The sequence below is a fragment of the Anomaloglossus baeobatrachus genome, chromosome 2, assembly GCF_048569485.1.
Source record: "Anomaloglossus baeobatrachus isolate aAnoBae1 chromosome 2, aAnoBae1.hap1, whole genome shotgun sequence".
NCBI classification, from domain to species: Eukaryota; Metazoa; Chordata; class Amphibia; order Anura; family Aromobatidae; genus Anomaloglossus; species Anomaloglossus baeobatrachus.
The window spans coordinates 322,923,666-322,945,999 of NC_134354.1; the positions used below are offsets into that span (position 1 = coordinate 322,923,666).

Genomic DNA, 22,334 nt, shown 5'->3' on the forward strand with positions numbered 1-22,334 from the left:
GTGACGTCAAAATAGCCATGTGACCAGTCACGTGTCTATTATCTCATTGGCTACAGACTGGTCACATGACTATGACGCGTCATGTAGGACCTGTCATTGCATCTCTCTGTTACACGGTGCACGTTTGTGTATTGCCGTGTACCGGCGACATGCTCTAGCACACGGTCGACTCCCCGCTCTGCTTCCCCGTTCCCTTAAGGTACCGTCACACTAAGCGACGCTCCAGCGATCCCACCAGCAACCTGACCTGGCAGGGATTGCTGGAGCGTCGCTACATGGGTTGCTGGTAAGCTGTCAAACAGGCAGATCTCACCAACAACCAGTGACCAGCCCCCAGCCAGCTGCACACGTGGAAGCGATGCTGCGCCTGGTAACTAAGGTAAATATCGGGTAACCAACCCGATATTTACCTTGGTTACCAGCGCACACCGCATAGCGCTGGCTCCCTGCACTCCTAGCCAGAGTACACATCGGGTTAATTTAACCCGATGTGTAGTCTGGCTATGTGTGCAGGGAGCAGGGAGCTGGCACTGGCAGCATGAGAGCGGGGGGCACTGGTAACGAAGGTAAATATCGGGTAACCAAGGGAAGGGCTTCTTGGTTACCCGATGTTTACCGCAGTTACCAGCGTCCGCAGAAGCCGGTTCCTGACCGGCTGACACAGCCGGTCAATATTGGAGATCACCGTTGCCATATCAACGCGCTTGGTAGCGGTGACGGGGACCTCCCGTTACCAGCACGCAGCGGCACCGGAATCACGTAATCGGAGCAGCATTGCTATGGCAACCCGTGCCACCGCTTACAGCCGGCCGGGAGCCTGTGGTCACTCTCACAGAGTGATTTCTGCATGGAGCACAGTGTCTTCCCCCATGCAGCTGTGCTGTCTGATGGAGCAGAAAGAGCTGCATGTGTTGAAGGAGAAAGAAGACAAAAGAGCATGGATCGTGGAGGAATAAGAGGGGGTAATAAAGATGGTGTCTCTAAATGTGTCTGTGTATTTATTTCTATTAATGTATTTTTTCTCTCTGTGGTTTTTTTTAACCCTTTATTGGAGATTCTTAATGGCCGGGTCAAACGTGCCTGACATTAAAAATCTTTGACTTAATACTAGCTAGTAAAACAAAGCTAGTATTAACTCATTATTACCCAGCGAGCTACCCGGCTTCAGGGCTGTTGGAAGAGTTGGACACAGCGCCAGATGATGGCACTTCTATGAAAGCACCATTTTCTGGGGCGGCTGTGGACTGCAATTTGCAGCAGAGGCGCCCAGAAACCTCGGGCTAACCTGTGCTGCTGATCCAATCCCCAGCTGCCTAGCTGTACCCGGCTGGACACAAAAATGGGGCGAAGCCCACGTCTTTTTTTTTTTTTTTAAATTATTTCAAAAATTCATGAATTAAGTAAAAAAAGGGCTTCCCTATATTTGTAGTTCCCAGCCAGGTACAAAAAGGCAGCTGGGGGTTGGGGGCAGCCGTACCTGCTTGCTGTACCTGGCTAGCATACAAAAATATGGCGACGTGCACGAATTTTTTTTGTAGTTTTTTGGCAAAAGAAAGAAAAAATGCTTCCCAGGATTTTCCATTGCCAGTGAAGGTAACACCAAGCAGCGGGGGTGAGCAGCCAGTAGCTGCTTGGATTATCCTTATCTAGCAATACGAAAAATGCAGCGGGAGCCCATATATATTTTTTTTTTAATTATTTATTTAAATAACTAAAAACAAAATGGGCTTCCCTGTATTTTGATTGCATGACATCACAGTGCTGTAAAAATAATTCTTTAAAAAAAGACGTAGCGCTCCACTGTTTTTTGATTCTCAGTGCAGATAAAGCAGACAGCTACGGGTTGCCACCCCCATCTGCCTGGCGTTAGCTTGGCTGGCAATCAAAATACAGGGAAGCCCATTAATTTTTTTTATTTAAAAAATAGTTAAAAAAATATAACGTTGGGTCCCCCCATTTTTGATAGCCAGCTAGGGTAAAGCAGATGGCTGTAGCCTGAAAACCACAGCTGGCAGCTTTACCGTGGTTGGGGATCCAATGTGGAGGTCACCCCAGGCTCTTTTTTTATAATTATTTTATAAATATTATTAATTACAAAAAAAAAGTAGGGTCCCCCCCAAATTGGATCACCAGCCAAGGTAAAGCGGACAGCTGTGGTCTGGTTTTCTCAGGGTGGGAAGGTCCATAGTTATTGGTCCTTCACAGCCTTAAAATAGCAGGCCTCAGGCACCCCAGAATTGGCGCATCCACTAGATGTACCAATCCTGGTGCTTCACCCCAGCTCATCCCGTGCCCTGGTGCGGTGGCAAACGGGGTAATATATGGGGTTAATACCAGATGTGTAATGTCACCTGGCATCAAGCCCTGGGGTTGGTGAGGTCAGGCGTCTATCAGATACACGACATCACCAACCCAGTCAGTAATAAAAAAAAATAGACGACAAACACATTTTTATTTGAAAAAACACTTCCCAAGACATTCCATCTTTCACGAATTTATTAGAAGGAAAAACAAATCCAGGTTTTCTCTCTCTCTTTCTCTCTCACTCAACTCATCCATACTTATTCAAAGAGAAATTGCATCTAGGTGTCTTCCCTAATATGCAAATAATTTAAAAGTGCCCATTTTTTTACATATGATGACGGTATGCAATTGGTTGGCTAATCAATTGTTCATTGTTAAATTACAACCAATAAACATAGTTTATATATAAAATAATCTGTTTTAGTCAACTTTAGTCTAATTGGTATGGGTATATTTACATATTTGAACTTCTCAATAATTTCATCTTTCTTTGCAATAAAGAAAGGAATGACCCTGTGCATAGAAAGTGAGAAAATGTGTTATTAAAATGTACACATTTTAGTATACAAATAACCAGCATTTAAATAAAACTTGAAAGATTCAAGTTCATAAATATGCATATTTCCCTTCCCCCTCTGATTTCTCTGTCTTTTAAAGATTTTTCAAGATTACCTCTCTTTTGTAGCATTCCTGATGTATTTACAAGCATATACAGTCCCTGACAAAAGTTCTGTCGCTTATTCATGTTATGTAAATTAAAGCTTATAATCTGACTTTAAATTCATCCATTGGTTTCATAAATTACTCTTTTGAAAGCTGAAACCCTCCCAAATTTGGGTTAGGTTAAGAAAATAAAGTTGCTGCAAAGCTGAAATATCGAACATTTAATGAACACAGAAAGGTCAGATTTTGGCAAGACAAATGTTTTGTCGCCTTGTCATATAATGCACCCAATCCTAGTTTACATCCTCACCTGTACTCACTAAATGATCGGTTAATTAGTGGGTGTGTATAAAAAGAAACCCAGCACCCCAGACCTTCACTTGAACTGCAACTTGACCTCTGACAACATGGCAAAAATCCACCCTGCAACGAAAGCCTTGATTATCAAGAGGCTGAAGACCAGATCCATTGCAGAGGTGGCTGGCACCTTTTATGTGTCTCAGCGTCAAGTACAAAGAATTAAAAAAAGATTTGAAGAGACTGGGGATGTTTTTGACAAGCCCAGGTCCAGCAGACCCCGCAAGACAACTGCTCAGCAGTAACGTTTGTTGGTTAGAAAATCCAAAGCCAGCCCCTCTTCCACTGCAGCATTGCTCCAAAAGGCCTGGTCACCTCAAGTTCCTGTGTCAACTAGAACAGTTTGTAGGATTCTGTCTCGAAATGACCTCCATGGTTGAATCAGTGCCCAGAAGCCGCACTAAACAAAAGGCAATTAAAAAACTGTGTGGCATTTAGCGAGTCCCACAGCCTGCTAAACAGATAGACGCTGGAAAAGTGGCAGAAGGTGGATTTCTCTGATGACTCTTCAGTTGAATTACACCACAGCCACCGCAAATACTGCAGGAGACCTACTGGAGCCCATATGGATCCAGAAAACAGTTAAGTTTGGTGGTGGAAAGATCATGGTCTGGAGTTACATTCAGCATGGGGGTATGCAAAACATTTGCAAGGTGGAAGGCAATATCAATAGCCTAAAATATCAAGAAGTATTAGCTATTTCTTACATTCCCAATCATAAAAATGGGTCACATTCTGCAGCAGGATGGTGCTCCATCTCATACATCCATCTCTACAACAAAGTTCCTTCTGGCAAAAGAAGATCAAGGTACTCAAGAACTGACCAGCCCAGTCACCAGACATGAACATCATTGAGCATGTTTGGGGTAGGATGAAATAGGAAGCTTGAAAGACAAAACCAAAGAATCTAGATGAACTCTGAGAGGCATGTAAGACTGCATTCTTTGCTATTCCTGATGACTTCATCAATAAATTGTATGAATCATTGTTGAACCGCATGGATGCAGTCCTTCAAGCTCATGGAAGTCACACAAAATATTAAATATGGCTCTAATAGCACCACAACTTCATTCACCAATGTTATGCAACATATCTTTGTATTAGAAATTAACTATTTGTTTGAATTTCACATTACTTTCTATGGGCGACAAAACTTTTGTCTTGCCAAAATCTGACCTTTCGGTGTTCATTAAGTGATCAATATTTCAGCTTTGCAGCAACTTTATTTTCATAACCTAAACCAAATTTGGGACAGTTTCAGCTTTCAAAAGAGTACTTTATGAAACCAATGGATTAATTTAAAGTCAGGTTATAAGTAGAGTTGAGCGATGTTCGAGGTTCGAGGATCGCCAATTTCATGTTCAAGTGATTTTGGGGGGTGCTCGAGATCGAACTCGAGCTTTTTGCTAAAAGCTTGACAGCTCGAGTTAGGTTCGAGAACGGTTCGATCAACAAAAACGTGGCTTTTCACAGTAAGGCTATGTGCTCACGTTGCTATCTGCATGCGTCCTGCGTCCCCAGGACAATCCCTCTCTCTTTCCTTCTCATCGATCACGGGCGTCTCGCTGCATGGCTGTCACAAATCTGTGGCGCCCATGATTGGTTGCAGTCAGACACGCCCCCACTATGAGTGACAGCTGTCTCACTGCAACCAATCACAGCTGCCGGCGGGCGAGTCTATATCGTGCAGTAAAATAAATAAATAATAATAAAAAAATGCAGTTCCCCCCATATTTGATAGCAGCCAGGATAAAGCCGCACGGCTGGAGGCTGGTATTGTCAGGATGGAGAGTGCCACGGTATGGGGAGCCCACCACCCTAACAATATCACCCAGCAGCCGCCCAGAATTGCCGCATCCATTAGATGCGACAGTCCTGGGACTCCACCCAGCTCATCCCCAATTGCCCTGGTGCGGTATCAATCAGGGTAATAATGAGTTTAATCATGGCAGGCGTCTCCCTGAGATACCTTCTATGATTAAACTGTAAGTGAAAGTAAAGAAACACATACAACGAAAAATCATTTATTTGGAATAAAAGACAAAAAATCACCCTGTTTTACCATTTTATTAAAATCTCCAAATAACCCTCGAGGTCCGACATAATCCACATGACACTGTCAGCTCTACTACAGAACACGAGTGCTCTGTATCAGCTCCACGTAGCAATGAAGTGAATCGCGCGGTCAGCAGAGACCTGCAATGCAGACGTCAAGATTACCAAATCTGCCTATCTTTATCATTAAAGGCAGTAGCTAAGTGGATAGAGTGCCCGCCTAAGAGGCATAACTTCAAGAGTTCTAGTCCCGATCTGGTAAAGAATTGAATTTATTTATTGTTTTAGTTTTTTATTTTTAATTTTAAAGTATAATTAATATATATTTATAATTATAATTTAATTTAATTATGCACTGAGGGGAGGAGCCAGACATCAGCTGTGAGCCGCGGGACACAACTCTAAAATCGGAGCAGTTCACAGAATGAGACTGCATTGCTCTCTTCTCTCTCTCTCATCTCTCTCTCTCTTCTCTCTTCTCTCTCTCCCTCTCTCTCTCCCTCTCTTTTTCTCTCTCTCTCTGTCTCTCTCTCTTTCTCTCCCTTTCTCTCTTTTTTTCTCTCTCTCTCTCTTTCTCTCTCTATCTCTCTCTCTCTTTCTCTCTCTGTCCTCTCTCTCTTTTTCTTTTTCTCTCTCTCTTTTTCTCAGTCTCTCTTTTTTCTTTTTCCCTCTCTCTCTTCTCTCTCTCCTCTCTCTTCTCTCTCTTCTCTCCCTCTCTCTCTCTGTCTCTCTCTCGCGCTCTCTTTTCCTCTCTTTCTTTCTCTCTTTTTCTGTCTCTCTTTTTCTCTCTCTTTCTCTCTCTCTCTTTTTCTCTCTCTCTCTCCCTCTCTCTCCTCTCTCTCTTTCTCAGTCTCTCTCTCTCCTCTCTCTCTCCTCTCTCTCTCCCTCACTCTCTTTCTCAGTCTCGCGCTCTCTCTCTTTTTCTCTTTCTTTCTCTTTCTCTCTCTTTCTCTCTCTTTCTCTCTCTTTCTCTCTCTTTCTCTATCTTTCTCTCTCTTTTTCTCTCTCTTTCGGTCTCTCTTTCTGTCTCTCTCTCTTTCTCTCTCTTTTTCTCAGTCTCTCTTTTTCTCTTTTCCCTCTCTCTCTACCCTCTCTCCTGTCTCTCTCCTCTCTCTCTGTCTCTCTCTCTTTTTCTCTCTCTTTCTGTCTCTTTCTCTCTCTCTCTGTCTCTTTCTCTCTTTCTGTCTCTTTCTCTCTCTCTCTTTCTCTCTCTTTCTCTCGCTCTCTCTTTCTCTCTCGCTCTTTTTCTCTCTCACTCTTTCCCTCACTCTGTCTTTCTCAATCGCTCTCTCTTTTCTTCTCTCTCTTTCTCTCTGTCTCTCTTTTTCTCTCTTTCTCTCTCTCTTTTTCTCTCTCTTTCTCCCTCTCTCTCCTCTCTCTTTTTCTCTCTCTCTCTCTTTTTCTCAGTCTCTCTTTTTCTCTATCTCTCTCCCTCTCTCTCCCCTCACTCTCTTCTCTCTCTTCTCTCTCTTCTCTCTCTCCTCTCTCTCTCTCGCTCGCTTCTTTCTCTCTCTCTCTCCCTCTCTCCCCTCTCTTTTTCTCTCTTTTTTTCAGTCTCTCTTTCTGTTTTTCCCTCTCTCGCTCTCTCCTTTCTCCTCTCTCTCTTCTCTCTCTCTCTTCTCTCTCTCTATTCTCTCTCTCTCCCTCTCTCTTCTCTCTCTCTCCTCTTTCTCTCTCTCGCTCTCTCTCTCCTCTCTCTCTTTTCTCTATCTTTTCTCTCTCTTCTCTCTCTCCTCTCTCTCTCTTCTCCCTCTCGTTTCTCTCTTTTTTCTCTATCTTTTCTCTATCTTCTCTATCTCTTCTTTCTCTCTCTCTTTCTCAGACCTGGCGATGATCAGCTGATGTGGTCACCTGACGGCATCAGCTGACACTATAAGTCGATAGGTGTGGCCAGCTTTTTACCGCCCGGCCGGCTAAACTATCAGCTGATGCTGTCGGACAGGAGTCTGCACTGAAGTGTGTAGTTTGTTTGTTTTTTTTGCACTGATGCATCAGCTGATTGTATAAAAGCCGTTTATACAATCAGCTGCTGTCATGTGATTCAGGCCCTTGAACCTGACACTTCATCTGATCGCTTTGCCCTCCAGCAAACCGATCAGATGATATTGGATCCAGATTGGATGGCGCGGGACCCTTGACCCAGGATTACTGAGGAGGGGGGTTCTTTATTTCAATAAAGATGGAGTCATTAATTGTGTTGTGTTTTATTTCTAATAAAAATATTTTTCTGTGTTGTGTTTTTTTTTATCTGTACTAGAAATTCATGGTGGCCATGTCTAATATTGGCGTGACACCATGAATTTCGAGCTTCGGGCCAGTTGATAATATACAGCTAGCCCAAACCCCATTATTACCCAGCGAGCCACCCGTCACCAGGGCAGCTGGAAGAGTTGGATACAGCGCCAGAAGATGGCGCTTCTATAAAAATGCCATTTTCTGGGGCGGCTGCAGACTGCAATCTGCAGTATGGGTGCCCAGAAAGCTTGGGCACCCTGAGCTGTGGATTCCAATCCCCAGCTGCCTAGTTGTACCTGGCTGGACACAAAAATTGGGTGAAGCCCACGTCATTTTTTTTAAATTATTTCATGAAATTCATGAAATAATTAAAAAAAAAAGGGCTTCCCTATATTTTTGGTTCCTAGCCGGGTACAAATAGGCAGCTGGGGGTTGGGGGCAGCCCGTAGCTGCCTGCTGTACCTGGCTAGCATACAAAAACATGGCAAAGCCCACATAATTTTTTGGGGGGGCAAAAAAATCCTGCATACAGTCCTGGATGGAGTAGGCTGAACCTTGTAGTTCTGCAGCTGCTGGCTGTCTGTATGCAGGAGAGCAAACAGCAGCTGCAGAACTGCAAGGCTCAGCATACTCCATCCAGGACTGTATGCAGGAATTTTTAGCCCACCAAAAAAATTGACGTGGGCTTCGCCATATTTTTGTATACTATCAAGGTACAGCAGGCAGGTATGGCTGCCCCCAACCCCCAGCTGCCTATTTGTACCCGGCTAGGAACTAAATAAATAGGGAAGCCCTTTTTTAATTATTTCATGAATTTCATGAAATAATTAAAAAAAAAATCAACATGAGCTTCGCTCCATTTTTGTGTCCAGCCAGGTAAAACTAGGCAGCTGGGGATTGGAATCCACAGCACAGGTTGGCCCGAGCTTTCTGGGCCCCTCTGATGCGAATTGCTGTCCGAAGCCACCCCAGAAATGGCGCTTTCATAGAAGCGCCATCTTCTGGCACTGTATCCAACTCTTCCAGCTGCCCTGAAGCCGCGTGGCTCGCTGGGTAATAATGAGTTAATACTGGCTTTGTTTTACTAGCTAGTATTAAGTCAGAGATTCTTAATGTTAGGCAAGTTTGACCCTGCCATTAAGAATCTCCAATAAAGGGTTAAAATAAAAGACACCAGACAGAGACAAAATACTTTAATAGAAATAAATACACAGACACACTTAGAGACTCCATGTTTATTACTCCCTCGCATCCCTCCACAATCCATGGTCTTCTGTCTTCTTTCTCCTTCAACCCATGTAGTTCTGCTACATCAGATAGTGCTGCATGGGAGGAAAGACACTGCTGCTCCCCGTGCACTGCAGTCTATATCACTCAGTGAGTGATCAGCAGCTGCGTGCTGTAAGCGGTGACATCACCGCTGACAGGCGTGTTGCTATAGCAATGGTGATCTCCGCTATTGACCTGCTGTGGCAGCCGGTGAATAATGGAATGGGGAAGCAGAATAGGGAGCCGACCATGTGCCAGAGCATATCGCCGGTACACGGGAATGCACAAACGAGCACCGCGTACCGGAGAGATTACTGACAGGACCTAGCAATGACATCTAGCCATGTTACCAGTCTGTAGCCAATGAAATAATAGACACGTTACTGGTCACATGGCTATTTTGATGTCACGGTAGGTCCTATGCTGATGCTGGTTACCGGCAGGACGCAGCGATTATCGGAAGGAAAAGCGGCGGGAGACAGAGTGCAGGACGAGTCACGGGGACCTGTAAGTGTTATGGCAATGTTTATTAACTGTATGTGTACATTTATAATGTGTTTTTATGTTTGTGTTTGCCTCCTATTGGTTGCAATGGGATTCGAGAGGTTCGACGAATGGCTCGCCGAACTGAACTCAAACGCGGCCTCCGTTCGACGAACCGAACTGAACTGGAGCCTCTAGAGGCTCGCTCATCTCTAGTTATAAGCTTATATTTACATAACATGGATAAGGGACAGAACTTTTGTCAGGGACTGTATGTACTTTCATTGGTGACAAACCCAAACAGGTTTAAGTTCATTGATTTGCCCTGACTTGTACTTTTAGATAAATAAAAACCTCTCACACTTTTGCCAGCACATCTCAAAAAAACACAGTTTTCTTATAGTCTTTTTCTTTTTTGTGTTAGGTTGAAAAACTTCAAATTTGTCAAGTTTGCTTTATAGTAAATATAGATAAATATGCAGAATGATTTGTTTCTGATTATTTCAACTTTTTTTTCTTTTAGATCTGTTAGATCAACAGTGGATGCAGAGTTTCTATTTTCCATCAGTGGCTCTGATCAGGTGGATGAATCTTACAGAGTTCAATTAACTAAAATGGAAAAAACTGATTTTCAACAAAAGTTAAAGATTCCCAGAACACCTATCAAAAAGAATGATTGTATAAAACTGTTACCTAACGAAGTGTCTCCTCAGTTATATGTCGGCCATGTAAAAGGCTTGCAGAGAGTATTTGAAACTATTAGCTCAAAAGATGATGCTCTCCATCATAAATTAACAGCCAAATCCCAACAGTGTCTAAGGGAGAAGAGACCTAAAGAGCATCAAGATGTCTCTGTCACTCCAGGAGTCCATGGTCCAGTTTTCTCTACAGTTTACAATCCTTTAAGAAAAGATAATTTAGACAAAAAAAGCGGTGAACAAGGAACAGTGACAATAATTGATAATTCTGGAGAAACAAACACCTCTATAGTGTCTACATTATTACAGAGCAATGTGGATAGTAATAAAAAAAAAATGGAAAGTAAGGATAATACTAAAAAATACATTGCAAATGTGGAATTAACCAATGCGTACCATTCTGATAATGAAGCCAGCTATAAGAAAGTAAGAAACCAACATCCAGATCTTAAGCTTTCCCCAAAGACACAAACACCACCCTCTTACAGGAGTAGGAATAATTCTTCTATTTCACTAGGTTCACCAAGAGGATGGAAAAATGAAATCGTGTTACTGCGTTCACCTCTATCTTCTGCACATAGATTTGAAAATCAGAGGAATAATTCTTGTTCAATGCCATCTCAAATATCCACCCATTTTTTCTTTCCAGGAGGCAATGAATCATATGCTAAAATGCATTTAAAAACAAAGCAAAATGTAAACAAGAATGAAGAAAACCCAATCCACTCCAAAGATATAACCAAAACCGATCATGAAAACAACTCAGAAGAAGCAAACAAAGCAGAACTTAAACTGTTGCCCCAGTCCATTCCTCATGATGTGAGTCATATTTTTGATGGAAAAGAGGCATTACACAACCAAAACTGTGAGAATTTTGCAAACACCAAAAACAATAAAATTCAAGAAGATTGTATAGCAAATGCCAGACTAGGAGCAGGAGAAATGCATGAATTATTTACTGGTACATTTCTTGCAGAAAGAATGTTTATAGATGACACATCTTGTCAAGAAATAAGCACTTCAGAAATATTAAAATCCAAAGGCAAGGAGGTTGAAGTACAGGAAACCATGAACAAGGTTGAGAGTAAGCTTACTCATGACATCCTTTCTGTTATAAGTCAAGGAAGAAAGCCACCTGATTATATACCTGATGTCTCCATTAATTGTAAACTGGAAAACACACTTAGAGAAAAACATTCAAATGAATTTAAGAATCACAATGCTCCATGGTTCATGGATATAAACTATTCAAAAGGCAACAATATGGCTATGTCAAATGACAATGGAAATAGGCTAGCTGGGGATTTTCGCACCACCAAAGAAGTGAAAAGTAAATATCAACCCACAACAATCCATCATAAAATTGTAAATAAAGAAAAGCATGACTCTGTTTCTTTAAATAAAAGAACAAATTACGAACGTAAATATTTTAAAGAATCAGACAATGGTAAACCATTTGAGGAAGAAACCAACACAAGGCTAAAATGTAAAGTGAAGGAATTGAAAAAGGAACATTCAGAATTATTTCACTGGGGCTATAGCACGAAGAATAACTTAAAACTTAAAACTAATACTGTTCTTGAAAATCAATCCCCAGTTCACCAGCATAACCCTGCAAATGATCAATTTGAGGGAAAAGCTGTAATTGTGCTCGCTGAAGGTAAGCACATTACACATGTAGAATCAGATGTGATGAGATCAGCTGATAACAATGAAGAAAGAAAAATAGATTTGCCAGATAGATTTGGTGGTGAGGAAAATCCTTTACAATTAAACAAAGTGATAGCAGAAAGTTACATAGAACAGACGGAAATTTACATTCCTGTTGGTGACGAGGGTGTTAAGAAGAGGAAATCTATACATAAAAAAGAAAAGCACAAAATTGAAGAAGGATCAAGTATTGGTTTCAGTTATAATAATGACAAAGCCACGAAAGAAAAAGGATTGATTAACCAGGAGCAACCAGATATGAGTTCAATCATAACAGCTGACAGACAGATAGACCACTTGTGTGAAATTGATGAAGGAAGCAGAATAAGGGGCAATATTCAAGCTTTTGGTATATTAGTGCAGTCTGAACAAGAAGTAGCAGAACTGAGAGATCAAACAGATTATATTATAAGAGATATATCCTCAAAGGATGAACATAGAGCCAGATATGAACAAAATATGTGGACCAGTGAGGTATTGTTGACAAATCAGTCAGACCAAGTATTACAAATGGATTTAAATCCAAATGTTGTTTATAGAGATGTAATAGACCATGGCCATAAATTTAGAGTCAGTGAGGAAACAGAGAGGGGACAAATGGAAAACATATGTGACATATTGGAAAACACTACAGTTGTTAAAAACACAGTAAATATGATTGAGGAAAAGACTGATGAAGTTGATATTTCAACTGTAGACATGAAAGACCAGAGTGTACTGGGTGCAACCGTAACAAAAGATGAGCCAGTTTTTATTACAAGTCACCAGTTTGCCAGTGATATTGCAGTAAACACTGAAGATGAAGAGTCACATGAGTTAATGAAAGATATTGAATTTAATGAGGAACAAGAAGCATCTGAGAAAATATTTCTAGCTGACTCATCTGGAGAATTCAGTGGACAACCAGATAATTTAAAACAAGATCTGGATAACACCTTTAATACAGGTGTAAATACTAGTAGTCACCTGTCAAATACACATGTGCTATGTGAAGATACAGCGCAGATAGATGTCGTAATTGTGGATCATATTCTACAAAATACTGGCCTCATAACTGAACCACCTGATAATGAGAGGCAAACCTTTGATGAGATGAATCAGTTTGTGGATAATAATGTTGTAGAGAGAATAATTGTAGTTAGTGGAGATGATGTTAGTATTTTTAGTGAAAAAGATAAAAATATAAATATTAAACAATCTGTAAATGAGCCTGTGGATCAGGCTGGTGAACTAGTACTTGACAAAACTGAACAGATTGGAAACATCTCTGCAACAAAAGGTTTGATTATAGACAATAATAATTCAAGAATAGAGCTTAAATTACCTCTCACTATGTATGAAGCTGGGCAAGGCAGTTTGAGCCATCTTGATGATCAACAAAACATTATCGATGAATTAGTAGTGGAAAATAGCTGTTTGACAGTAAAAGAAAAAGAAAATGATAGCCTTAATAAGCTAAGTCAACAAGTTAATCAAAAAGAAGTAGGTGCAGATCTTTTAAATGTACCAATGGGCCAGGCTGAAAAATTGACCGTATTGCAGAATGATAAATGTTTAATAGTTGAAACTGAAGATGCATGGTTTGACAAAAAAGATGTGAAAAAAAGTAATCTTATAGTAAATATCAGTAATGAAATGCATGAGCCTGGAAAGTTTGTAATTCCCAACCATGTTTTAACTTGTACTGATATTAAGGACTCTACAAATGATTTACCAAATGAAAGTACTCAGTTCAGTAAAGTTATTGAAAATCTAATTACATATGAAGTAAGACAATGGAAAAGTCAAGCTGATAATCTATCCATGAAAGAAAACCAAGCAGAAAGTTTACATGATGAGTTGCCTCCTGTAACATTGCATACTAGTGATCCACAATATACATTGCACAGTGAGGATCCACAGACTACTGGAACATTGCACAGTGATGATCCACTGACTACCAGAATATTGCACAGAGATGATCCACAGACTACCAAAAGATTGCACAGCGATTATCAACAGACTACTGGAACATTGCTCAGTGATGATCCACAGACTACCAGAATATTGCACAGCGATGATCCACAGACTACCAAAAGATTTCACAGTGATTATCAACAGACTACTGGAACATTGCTCAGTGATGATCCACAGACTACCAGAACATTGTACAGTGATGATCCACTGATTACTGGAACATTGTACAGTGATAATCCACACACTACTGGAACATTGCACAGCAGTGATTCACAGACTACTGGGACATTGCACAGCAAATTACCACAAACCACTAGAACATTCCAAAGTAGTGATCCATTGACTACTGGGACATTGGACAGTGATGATCTCCAGGCTACTAGAACATTGCACAGTGATGATCCACAGACTACTGGAACATTGCACACTGATGGTCCACAGACTACCAGGACATTGCAGAGTGATGATCCACAGACTATGGAAACATTACACAGTGATGAGCAACAAACTACTAGAACATTGCACAGTGATGAGCCACAGACTACCAGAACATTGCACAGCGATGATCCACAGACTACCAGAACATTGCACAGTGATGAAATACAGACTACTGGAACATTGTACAGTGATGATCCACAGACCTCTGGAACATTGCACAATGATAATCCTCAGACTACTGGAACATTGCACAGGGATGATCCACAGACCACGGGAACCTTGCGCAATGATGATCCACAGACTACCAGAACATTGCACAGTAGTAATCTGCAGACTACTTTACAAGGCCAAAAAGGAAATGAAAATGAAATCCTAGAAAGAAACAACATTGACACACATGATTTTAACATTCATGTCTCATTAAACGAATTATATAGAGACATTTCTGGGATCCTAAAGTCAGATGTGGAGAAAATCAAAAATAATACCGGGAATATGTCAGGTCGAAATAGAATTTACTCAAAATTACAGCAAAACTCAGTAGTGCAAATAGCTGATATTGTTGAACATTCCCAACTTCCAAAATCAGAAAAACATATACTTGAAGATACAGTGATCGAATATAATATAAACTCTACAGAAGAGGAAGAATTGGAAGCTTCAGAAAATATAGAAATATGGGTGAACAAATTGCGACAATTAGAAACCCCTGATTTTCTGAAACATCTTAAAGAACCTCGTCAGCCTCGATCTTCTGGACTAAGTATGTATGGCACTTTACCCCCTATAAAGGAGGATCAGAGCTCCCCAAAAAGCGACCGCTTTGTTTTCAGGTTACCTGTTCCAGATATAAAAGAATATAATATCTTATCTGAAAAAAGTAAATTAACAGAAGAACCTAATGTAAGAGAACAAACTGAAACACCAGAACCAAGTGAAAAAAAATATTCATGGGAAAGAAATACAGAAAGATCTGCAGTTAGGTCATCCCCACTGGAACTAATGAGAAAACACTTTGGCGATGAGGTTTCTAGAAGTGACAGCTACAAGAACATCATTGCACAAAATCTTAGTCAAAGGCAAAGTTCTATCATTGGCTGTCTACTTCTGTCTGAAAGACTGGACAAAAAGACAGACACATCTGAACGGAAACCCTATTCCAGACTTGAAAGCAGTTTTCTCCTAAGCAGTTACCTGAAACCCCAGATTGATAATCAGGGGGTGACAAAAGAAACATACACCATTTCAGAGAATACCTCTGAAAATGATCCCTCTTCAACCGCAAACAATGACACTTGTAATAGGATTACAGAAGAACCTAAACAAGAAGAGAAAGTGGAGTCTATTATTCCAAAGATGGACCATGTAGCAGACATTATTTCCACTGAGCTACCTTCCAAGCTACAGACAGCAGTGTCTTCTACTTTAAAGGTTATCCCAGATGTTTGGGTAAGATATACTGAAAATTCAGTTCCTCTTTTTATCTTCTAATTAATGGGGTTGTCCAAGCAGCATCAATTCTTTATAGGCATTGTCCAGGCTGAAATTAAAAGTCTGTAGTCACTCTAGCTGACAGCAGACTGCCACAATGTGACAGTGCATGATGCGCATACTGTCACAATTGCCCTCTATTTCACAAGTAGGTGGGAAGTCATGTGACCACATGTACATGATATGAATACTTACATGCCATGTACACTTGTCTGACTTCTCTCCATTGAAGTGAATTGAGAGACGCTGGATCAGTCTAGTCGGAACGTGACCACAAGTATGCAAATCGTATACATGTGTTCCAGTGATCATCCAGGGAATTGTGACAGTGTGACACATTGAACATTGTCATGATTCAGCAGTCTGCTATCACATGGAGTGACAGCGGAACTTTTTATTTCAACTTGGGCAATCCCTTGAATGTGAAGAATCAAATTAAACAAAAAAGTTCAGCCTGCCATTCCCCATATGACCTTTCCATCAGGATGCATGGAAGAAAGCAGAGGGAGGGTGGTCCACCTCCACAGGAAAATGCAAATACAAAGAAAAAAATCCAGCACCTGTAGTTCGATCTTCAATTTAAATAAAGCATCCTTTTATTGAAAACATGTTAAAATATACATGTATAGATAGAAAATCCTTATGTGTTTCAGGTCATAGTGACCCTTACTCATAGGTATGATGTTTAGAATAAAGCAGACAGACATTTATACAAACTTTGAAGAAAGGGAATGCAATACATGTGGAATGGGTAAATTACCACAGCAGTGCCCATTAACTATTTCTTGTCCATGGTCAGGATCACAAAAAGGTGGGGGGAAGCATCAAATATCTCAGAGGAATATAAATCTCAAGTGACAGAAAGTGCAATAGAAAAATGAAAATACAGATACAATTCCAGCACAGAATATTACTTCAATAAAAACAGTGCATGAAATATCCTATAGATGTTGAAAAAACAAAAAGGCTAGCACTAAATGTGCACTACAGCACTAAAAATTCCACCTGTACTTATTATAAATTTGAGATTTTTGGCAAAAAATTGCAATTTCTTGAGCCACCCCGCCACTCCACGGCAAATCTCATTTGGGGCAGTCTTAACACTAAAATATTTTTATAAAATGTGCCAAACGGCCTCACATATGAAATAGTAGAACTGCTCTTAGCAGCACTCACCTGGTCTATTTCAATCCCGTACCCATGACTGAATCATGGCTGTGGACGGGACAGGTCCAAGCAAATGCTGCATGAAGTAAATAGCCTGTGGACAGGGCCTGATGACTGAATGTGAACAGTCACCAATCGCCAAAATCTAGACAGGTGGAATACATCCCAAATTGGGGTGCATAGCAAGGTGGGGGTCAACCACCGACCAATTCAATGAAGAAAAAACAAAAAGGCTAGCACTAAATGTGCACTACAGCACTAAAAATTCCAACTGTACTTATTATAAATTTGAGATTTTTGGCAAAAAATAGAAATTTCTTGAGCCACCCCACCACTCCACGGCAAATCTCATTTGGGGCAGTCCTACACTAAAATATTTTTATAAAATGTGCCAAACGGCCTCACATATGAAATAGTAGAACTGCTCTTAGCAGCACTCACCTGGTCTATTTCAATCCCGTACCCATGACTGAATCATGGCTGTGGGCGGGACAGGTCCAAGCAAATGCTGCATGAAGTAAATAGCCTGTGGACAGGGCCTGATGACTGAATGTGAACAGTCACCAATCGCCAAAATCTAGACAGGTGGAATACATCCCAAATTGGGGTGCATAGCAAGGTGGGGGTCAACCACCGACCAATTCAATGAAGAAAAAACAAAAAGGCTAGCACTAAATGTGCACTACAGCACTAAAAATTCCAACTGTACTTATTATAAATTTGAGATTTTTGGCAAAAAATAGCAATTTCTTGAGCCACCCCACCACTCCACGGCAAATCTCATTTGGGGCAGTCCTACACTAAAATATTTTTATAAAATGTGCCAAACGGCCTCACATATGAAATAGTAGAACTGCTCTTAGCAGCACTCACCTGGTCTATTTCAATCCCGTACCCATGACTGAATCATGGCTGTGGGCGGGACAGGTCCAAGCAAATGCTGCATGAAGTAAATAGCCTGTGGACAGGGCCTGATGACTGAATGTGAACAGTCACCAATCGCCAAAATCTAGACAGGTGGAATACATCCCAAATTGGAGTGCATAGCAAGGTGGGGGTAACCACCGACCAATTCAATGAAGAAAAAACAAAAAGGCTAGCACTACATGTGCACTACAGCACTAAAAATTCCAACTGTACTTATTATAAATTTGAGATTTTTGGCAGAAAATTGCAATTTCTTGAGCCACCCCACCACTCCATGGCAAATCTCATTTGGGGCAGTCCTAACACTAAAATATTTTTATAAAATGTGCCAAACGGCCTCACATATGAAATAGTAGAACTGCTCTTAGCAGCACTCACATGGTCTATTTCAATCCCGTACCCATGACTGAATCATGGCTGTGGGCGGGACAGGTCCAAGCAAATGCTGCATGAAGTAAATAGCCTTGGTCGGTGGTTGACCCCCACCTTGCTATGCACCCCAATTTGGGATATATTCCACCTGTCTAGATTTTGGCGGTTGGTGACTGTTCACATTCAGTCATCAGGCCCTGTCCACAGGCTATTTACTTCATGCAGCATTTGCTTGGACATGTCCCGCCCACAGCCATGACTCAGTCATGGGTACGGGATTAAAATAGACCAGGTGAGTGCTGCTAAGAGCAGTTCTACTATTCATATGTGAGGCCGTATGGCACATTTTCTAAAAATATTTTAGTGCAGGACTGCCCCAAATGAGATTTGCCGTGACGTGGCGGGGTAGCTCAAGAAATTGCAATTTTTTGCCAAAAATCTCAAAAATGTTTATAATAAGTACAGCTTGGAATTTTTAGTGCTGAAGTGCACATTTAGTGCTGGCTTTTTGTTTTTTCTTCAACATCCTATAGATGTTGTTTGTAAATATGAAAAATAAAACATTAGGGTACTTTCTGTTACAATATACATATTAATATTCATGAGCAAAATATCTCCAAAATCTGTTTATTTCATAAATAAAAATTGAGTTGCTGATTATTTCATTGATTAACTTAATCTAAGAATAAGGATTATAAGGATTATGCGTGTTATTGAACCTGGTCTGGAGATGCGTTTATATGAAAAAACTGTCATTTAATTTTCCTGAGTTCAACATTATACATCAAAAAATATATATCATTTGGTTTCCAGAAAAATACAACATTATATCTAAAAAAATGGGGTGAAAAAAAAATTGTATTTCAGAAATATTTAATTTTAAAGTGGAATATCTGACTACTCATATTATTTGTTCTACTTCCAAAATTAATTAATTCTAGTTGGAAAGAAATTCCTAAAAGCAATGAAAAATCTTTAAATTAAACTAAAAAATGAATTGTAGGTCATTTCGGTAATTAAGTCCATCTGGGGCCAGGGATTTCAGGAGTAGTATCCACTGAGCCTCCCTCAATAGGAGTTTTTTTCTCCAGTTCCCTCCACGGATGGGTTTAAAAACCCTCTCATTGCCTGTAATGGATAGCGCTGATAAGTCTCCTTGATGTTCCTCAATAAAGTGTCTAGATAAACCTGACAAACCTTTGCTAGTTCTAGTGTTTTTGTTAATTACCATTGGTGCGGTGTTCAGTCATGCGTTTTTTTAAAGTTCTAGTAGTAAATCCAATATAATTTTTTTTGCATTTTTTTACAATCTGCCTTATAAATTACATATGTACTAGAACAATTAATAAAATATTTAATATTATATTGTTTGGTGTGATTATCAGTAAATGAAGACGTCTTATTAAGGATTTTACAGAGATTAATTATATCTCTGCGAACCACAAACAAAACATCCGTTAATACTAAGCCAGTTCTTGTTCTGGTTGCCTAGATTATTAAGGTACATGCTGGGAGAAACAATATTGAAAAATATTAGGGGCCTTTTTTGATACAAAATTAATTCCATTTTTTAACCCCTTCAGCCCCCGGGCACTTTCCGTTTTTGCGTTTTTGTTTTTTGCTCCTTTTCTTCCGAGAGCCGTAACTTTTTTATTATTCCGTCACTCTTGCCATATGAGGGCTTGTTTTTTGCGGGACGAGTTGTACTTTTAAATGAAACCATAGGTTTTACCATATATTGTACTGGAAAACAGCAAAAAAATTCCAAGTGTGGAAAAACTGCAAAAAAAGTGTGATTGCACAATAGTTTTTGGGATGTTTTATTCACCGTGTTCACTATATGGTAAAACTGATGTATCTATGTGATGCCTCAGGTCGGTGCGAGTTTGTAGACACCAAACATGTATAGGTTTACTTGTATCTAAGGGGTTAAAAAAAATTCACAAGTTTGTCCAATAAAAGTGGCGTACGTTTTGCGCCATTTTCCGAAACACGTAGCGTTCTCATTTTTCGGGATCTATGTGACAGCTTATCTATGTGACAGCTTATCTATCAGTGACAGCTTATTTTTTGCGTCTCGAGCTAACATTTTTAATGGTACCATTTTTGCGCAGATGCTATGATTTGATCGCCTGTTATTGCATTTTGCGTAAAACATGCGGCGACCAAAAAACGTAATTTTGGCGATTGAAATTTTTTTGCCACTACGCCATTTACCAATCAGATTAATTGATTTTATATTTTGATAGATCGGGCATTTCTGAACACGGCGATACCAAATATGTGTATATTTATTTATTTTTTAACCCTTTAATTTTCAATAGGGTGAAAGGGGGGTGATTTGAACTTTTAGGTTTTTTTGTTTTTTTTTATTTTTTAAAACTTTTTTTTACTTTTTTTTTTATTTTACTAGTCCCCCTAGGGGGCTATAGCGATCAGCAATCCAATCGCTGTTATCTAGCTGCTGATCACAGCTATACAGCTGTAAACAGCAGATTCAGTCACTTCCTGTTTCCCTCTGCTCCGTGCCAAGGAAAAACGAAAGTGAAACTTCGTAGCTGCAGGCGTCATCACATGACCCTGTGCTACGATGGCAACCACCGAACGTCACGTGATCACTCACGTGACTTCCGGTGGGGGCGGCGGTAAGTAAAAAACATGGCCGCGCGCATATAGATCTCGCTGCCAGACTTTGGCAGCGAGATTTAAGAGGTTAAATGTTGCGAGTGGAAGCGATTCCACTCACAACATGCAGGCACACATGTCAGCTGTTGAAAACAGCTGATATGTGTGCCGACTGCCGCCGCCTGCCCGCAGCAGGGGGCGGGGCTTAACGGGACACGATCCTTGGCGGTTAGATCCGTCCAAGGTCGTGAAGGGGTTAATATAGCTTTTAATTTATCATCCTGGTATAATATTTTTGAATAATTTTTGATAAGGGTAGTAATTTTGTAAAAATCTGTGGAAAATGTAGTTGAAAAAGTGATTTTATTTTTATCAAATTTTTTACCTGCATTGGTTTTTTGATTTGGTATCTGGATTTTTTTCTGGATGTAATAACGAATCTCGACACCTGCTGGATATAATGCTAATTGCCCTTTGTATGGTAGCTTGTGAATAACCCCTTTTGGAAAATCTATTTTTCATTATATTGCATTCAGCTTGAAAACTAGTCTCAGAAGAGCAAAGTCACCGTGCAAGAAGAGATTCACCAACTGGTAGATTTTTGGTGACATGGTGCGGATGGCAAATAGTGGCAAACAAAGTGGCATTGCCAGCTGTTGGTTTGCGAAAAAGTTTGCTCTGTATTTTACCAGTACTAGCATTTCCTTCTAAGCAAATATCTAAACAAGGTGCCTCTGGAGAATAAGATGACAAAACAAATTGTAAATTGAATTCATTAGCGTTTATATACTCCTTGAATTCATTCAGATTTTCATCCTAATCAGTGGTACGCCAGATAATGACTATATTGTCTATATATCTGGCGTACCACCTGAAATTATCACAAAAAGGATTACTTTCAGAATAAAATGTATGTATTTTCCTGTGACGCCCTGATAAAATCAGGGTGTCACAGATGACTGCACTCCTCTTCCAAGTGCAGGCGTCCCTCCTCTTTGGTTCTCCATCACAACCCTCACATCCATGGTACACAAAACCAGCCAGCAAAGCCTAGTCACCCCCATGACAATATGAACACACTAGTGGGCGGGGCCAAGTGGATGGCGACGCCCACCTAGAGGTTCTGAGGTGTGATGGGAGGGGCGAGTTTCAGTGAACAGTGAGAGAGGTCTGAAAAGAGTGGAGAGAGGAGTGTGAAGCGACAGGGTAGACAGGGGTTGGAGCTCCCTGACTACCGGACTACTGACAAACTGACTAGGTGGCAGTTGGCAGACAGTGCCACAGGCGATGGAGATCCAGTCGCGGGAGATCTTAAGTGGACCAGGGCAGGGTTGTAGCCCGCTAGTATCGACAGCGGGAATCCGGTCTGGAGGCCATGAACGACAGGTTACCTGGACCCTAGAGCAAGGCAGCTTCACGCCCCCTACTAATTGACCAGCCGTGCACAAGATTTCAGGTCTTATCCCACAGGAGGCCCAGATAGAGCGAGACGGAAGCCCCACGAGGTGGATAGGCCTCCGCAATTGCCTGCTAAGATCCCACGGTTCTCGCGGGCCACAGCTCCCAACATACAGTATCACTGGG

General features: G+C 40.7%; 1 protein-coding gene across 1 annotated transcript in view; it reads left to right on the top strand.

Moving 5' to 3' along the window:
* The window catches only part of LOC142289738 (uncharacterized), an 834,494-nt gene that overhangs the window by 192,803 nt on the left and 619,357 nt on the right, over positions 1-22,334 (top strand). The window contains exon 4 of the mRNA XM_075333662.1: positions 9,890-15,617. Within this exon, the coding sequence (XP_075189777.1) occupies positions 9,890-15,617 (5,728 nt within the window). The remainder of the gene's footprint in view (positions 1-9,889; positions 15,618-22,334) is intronic.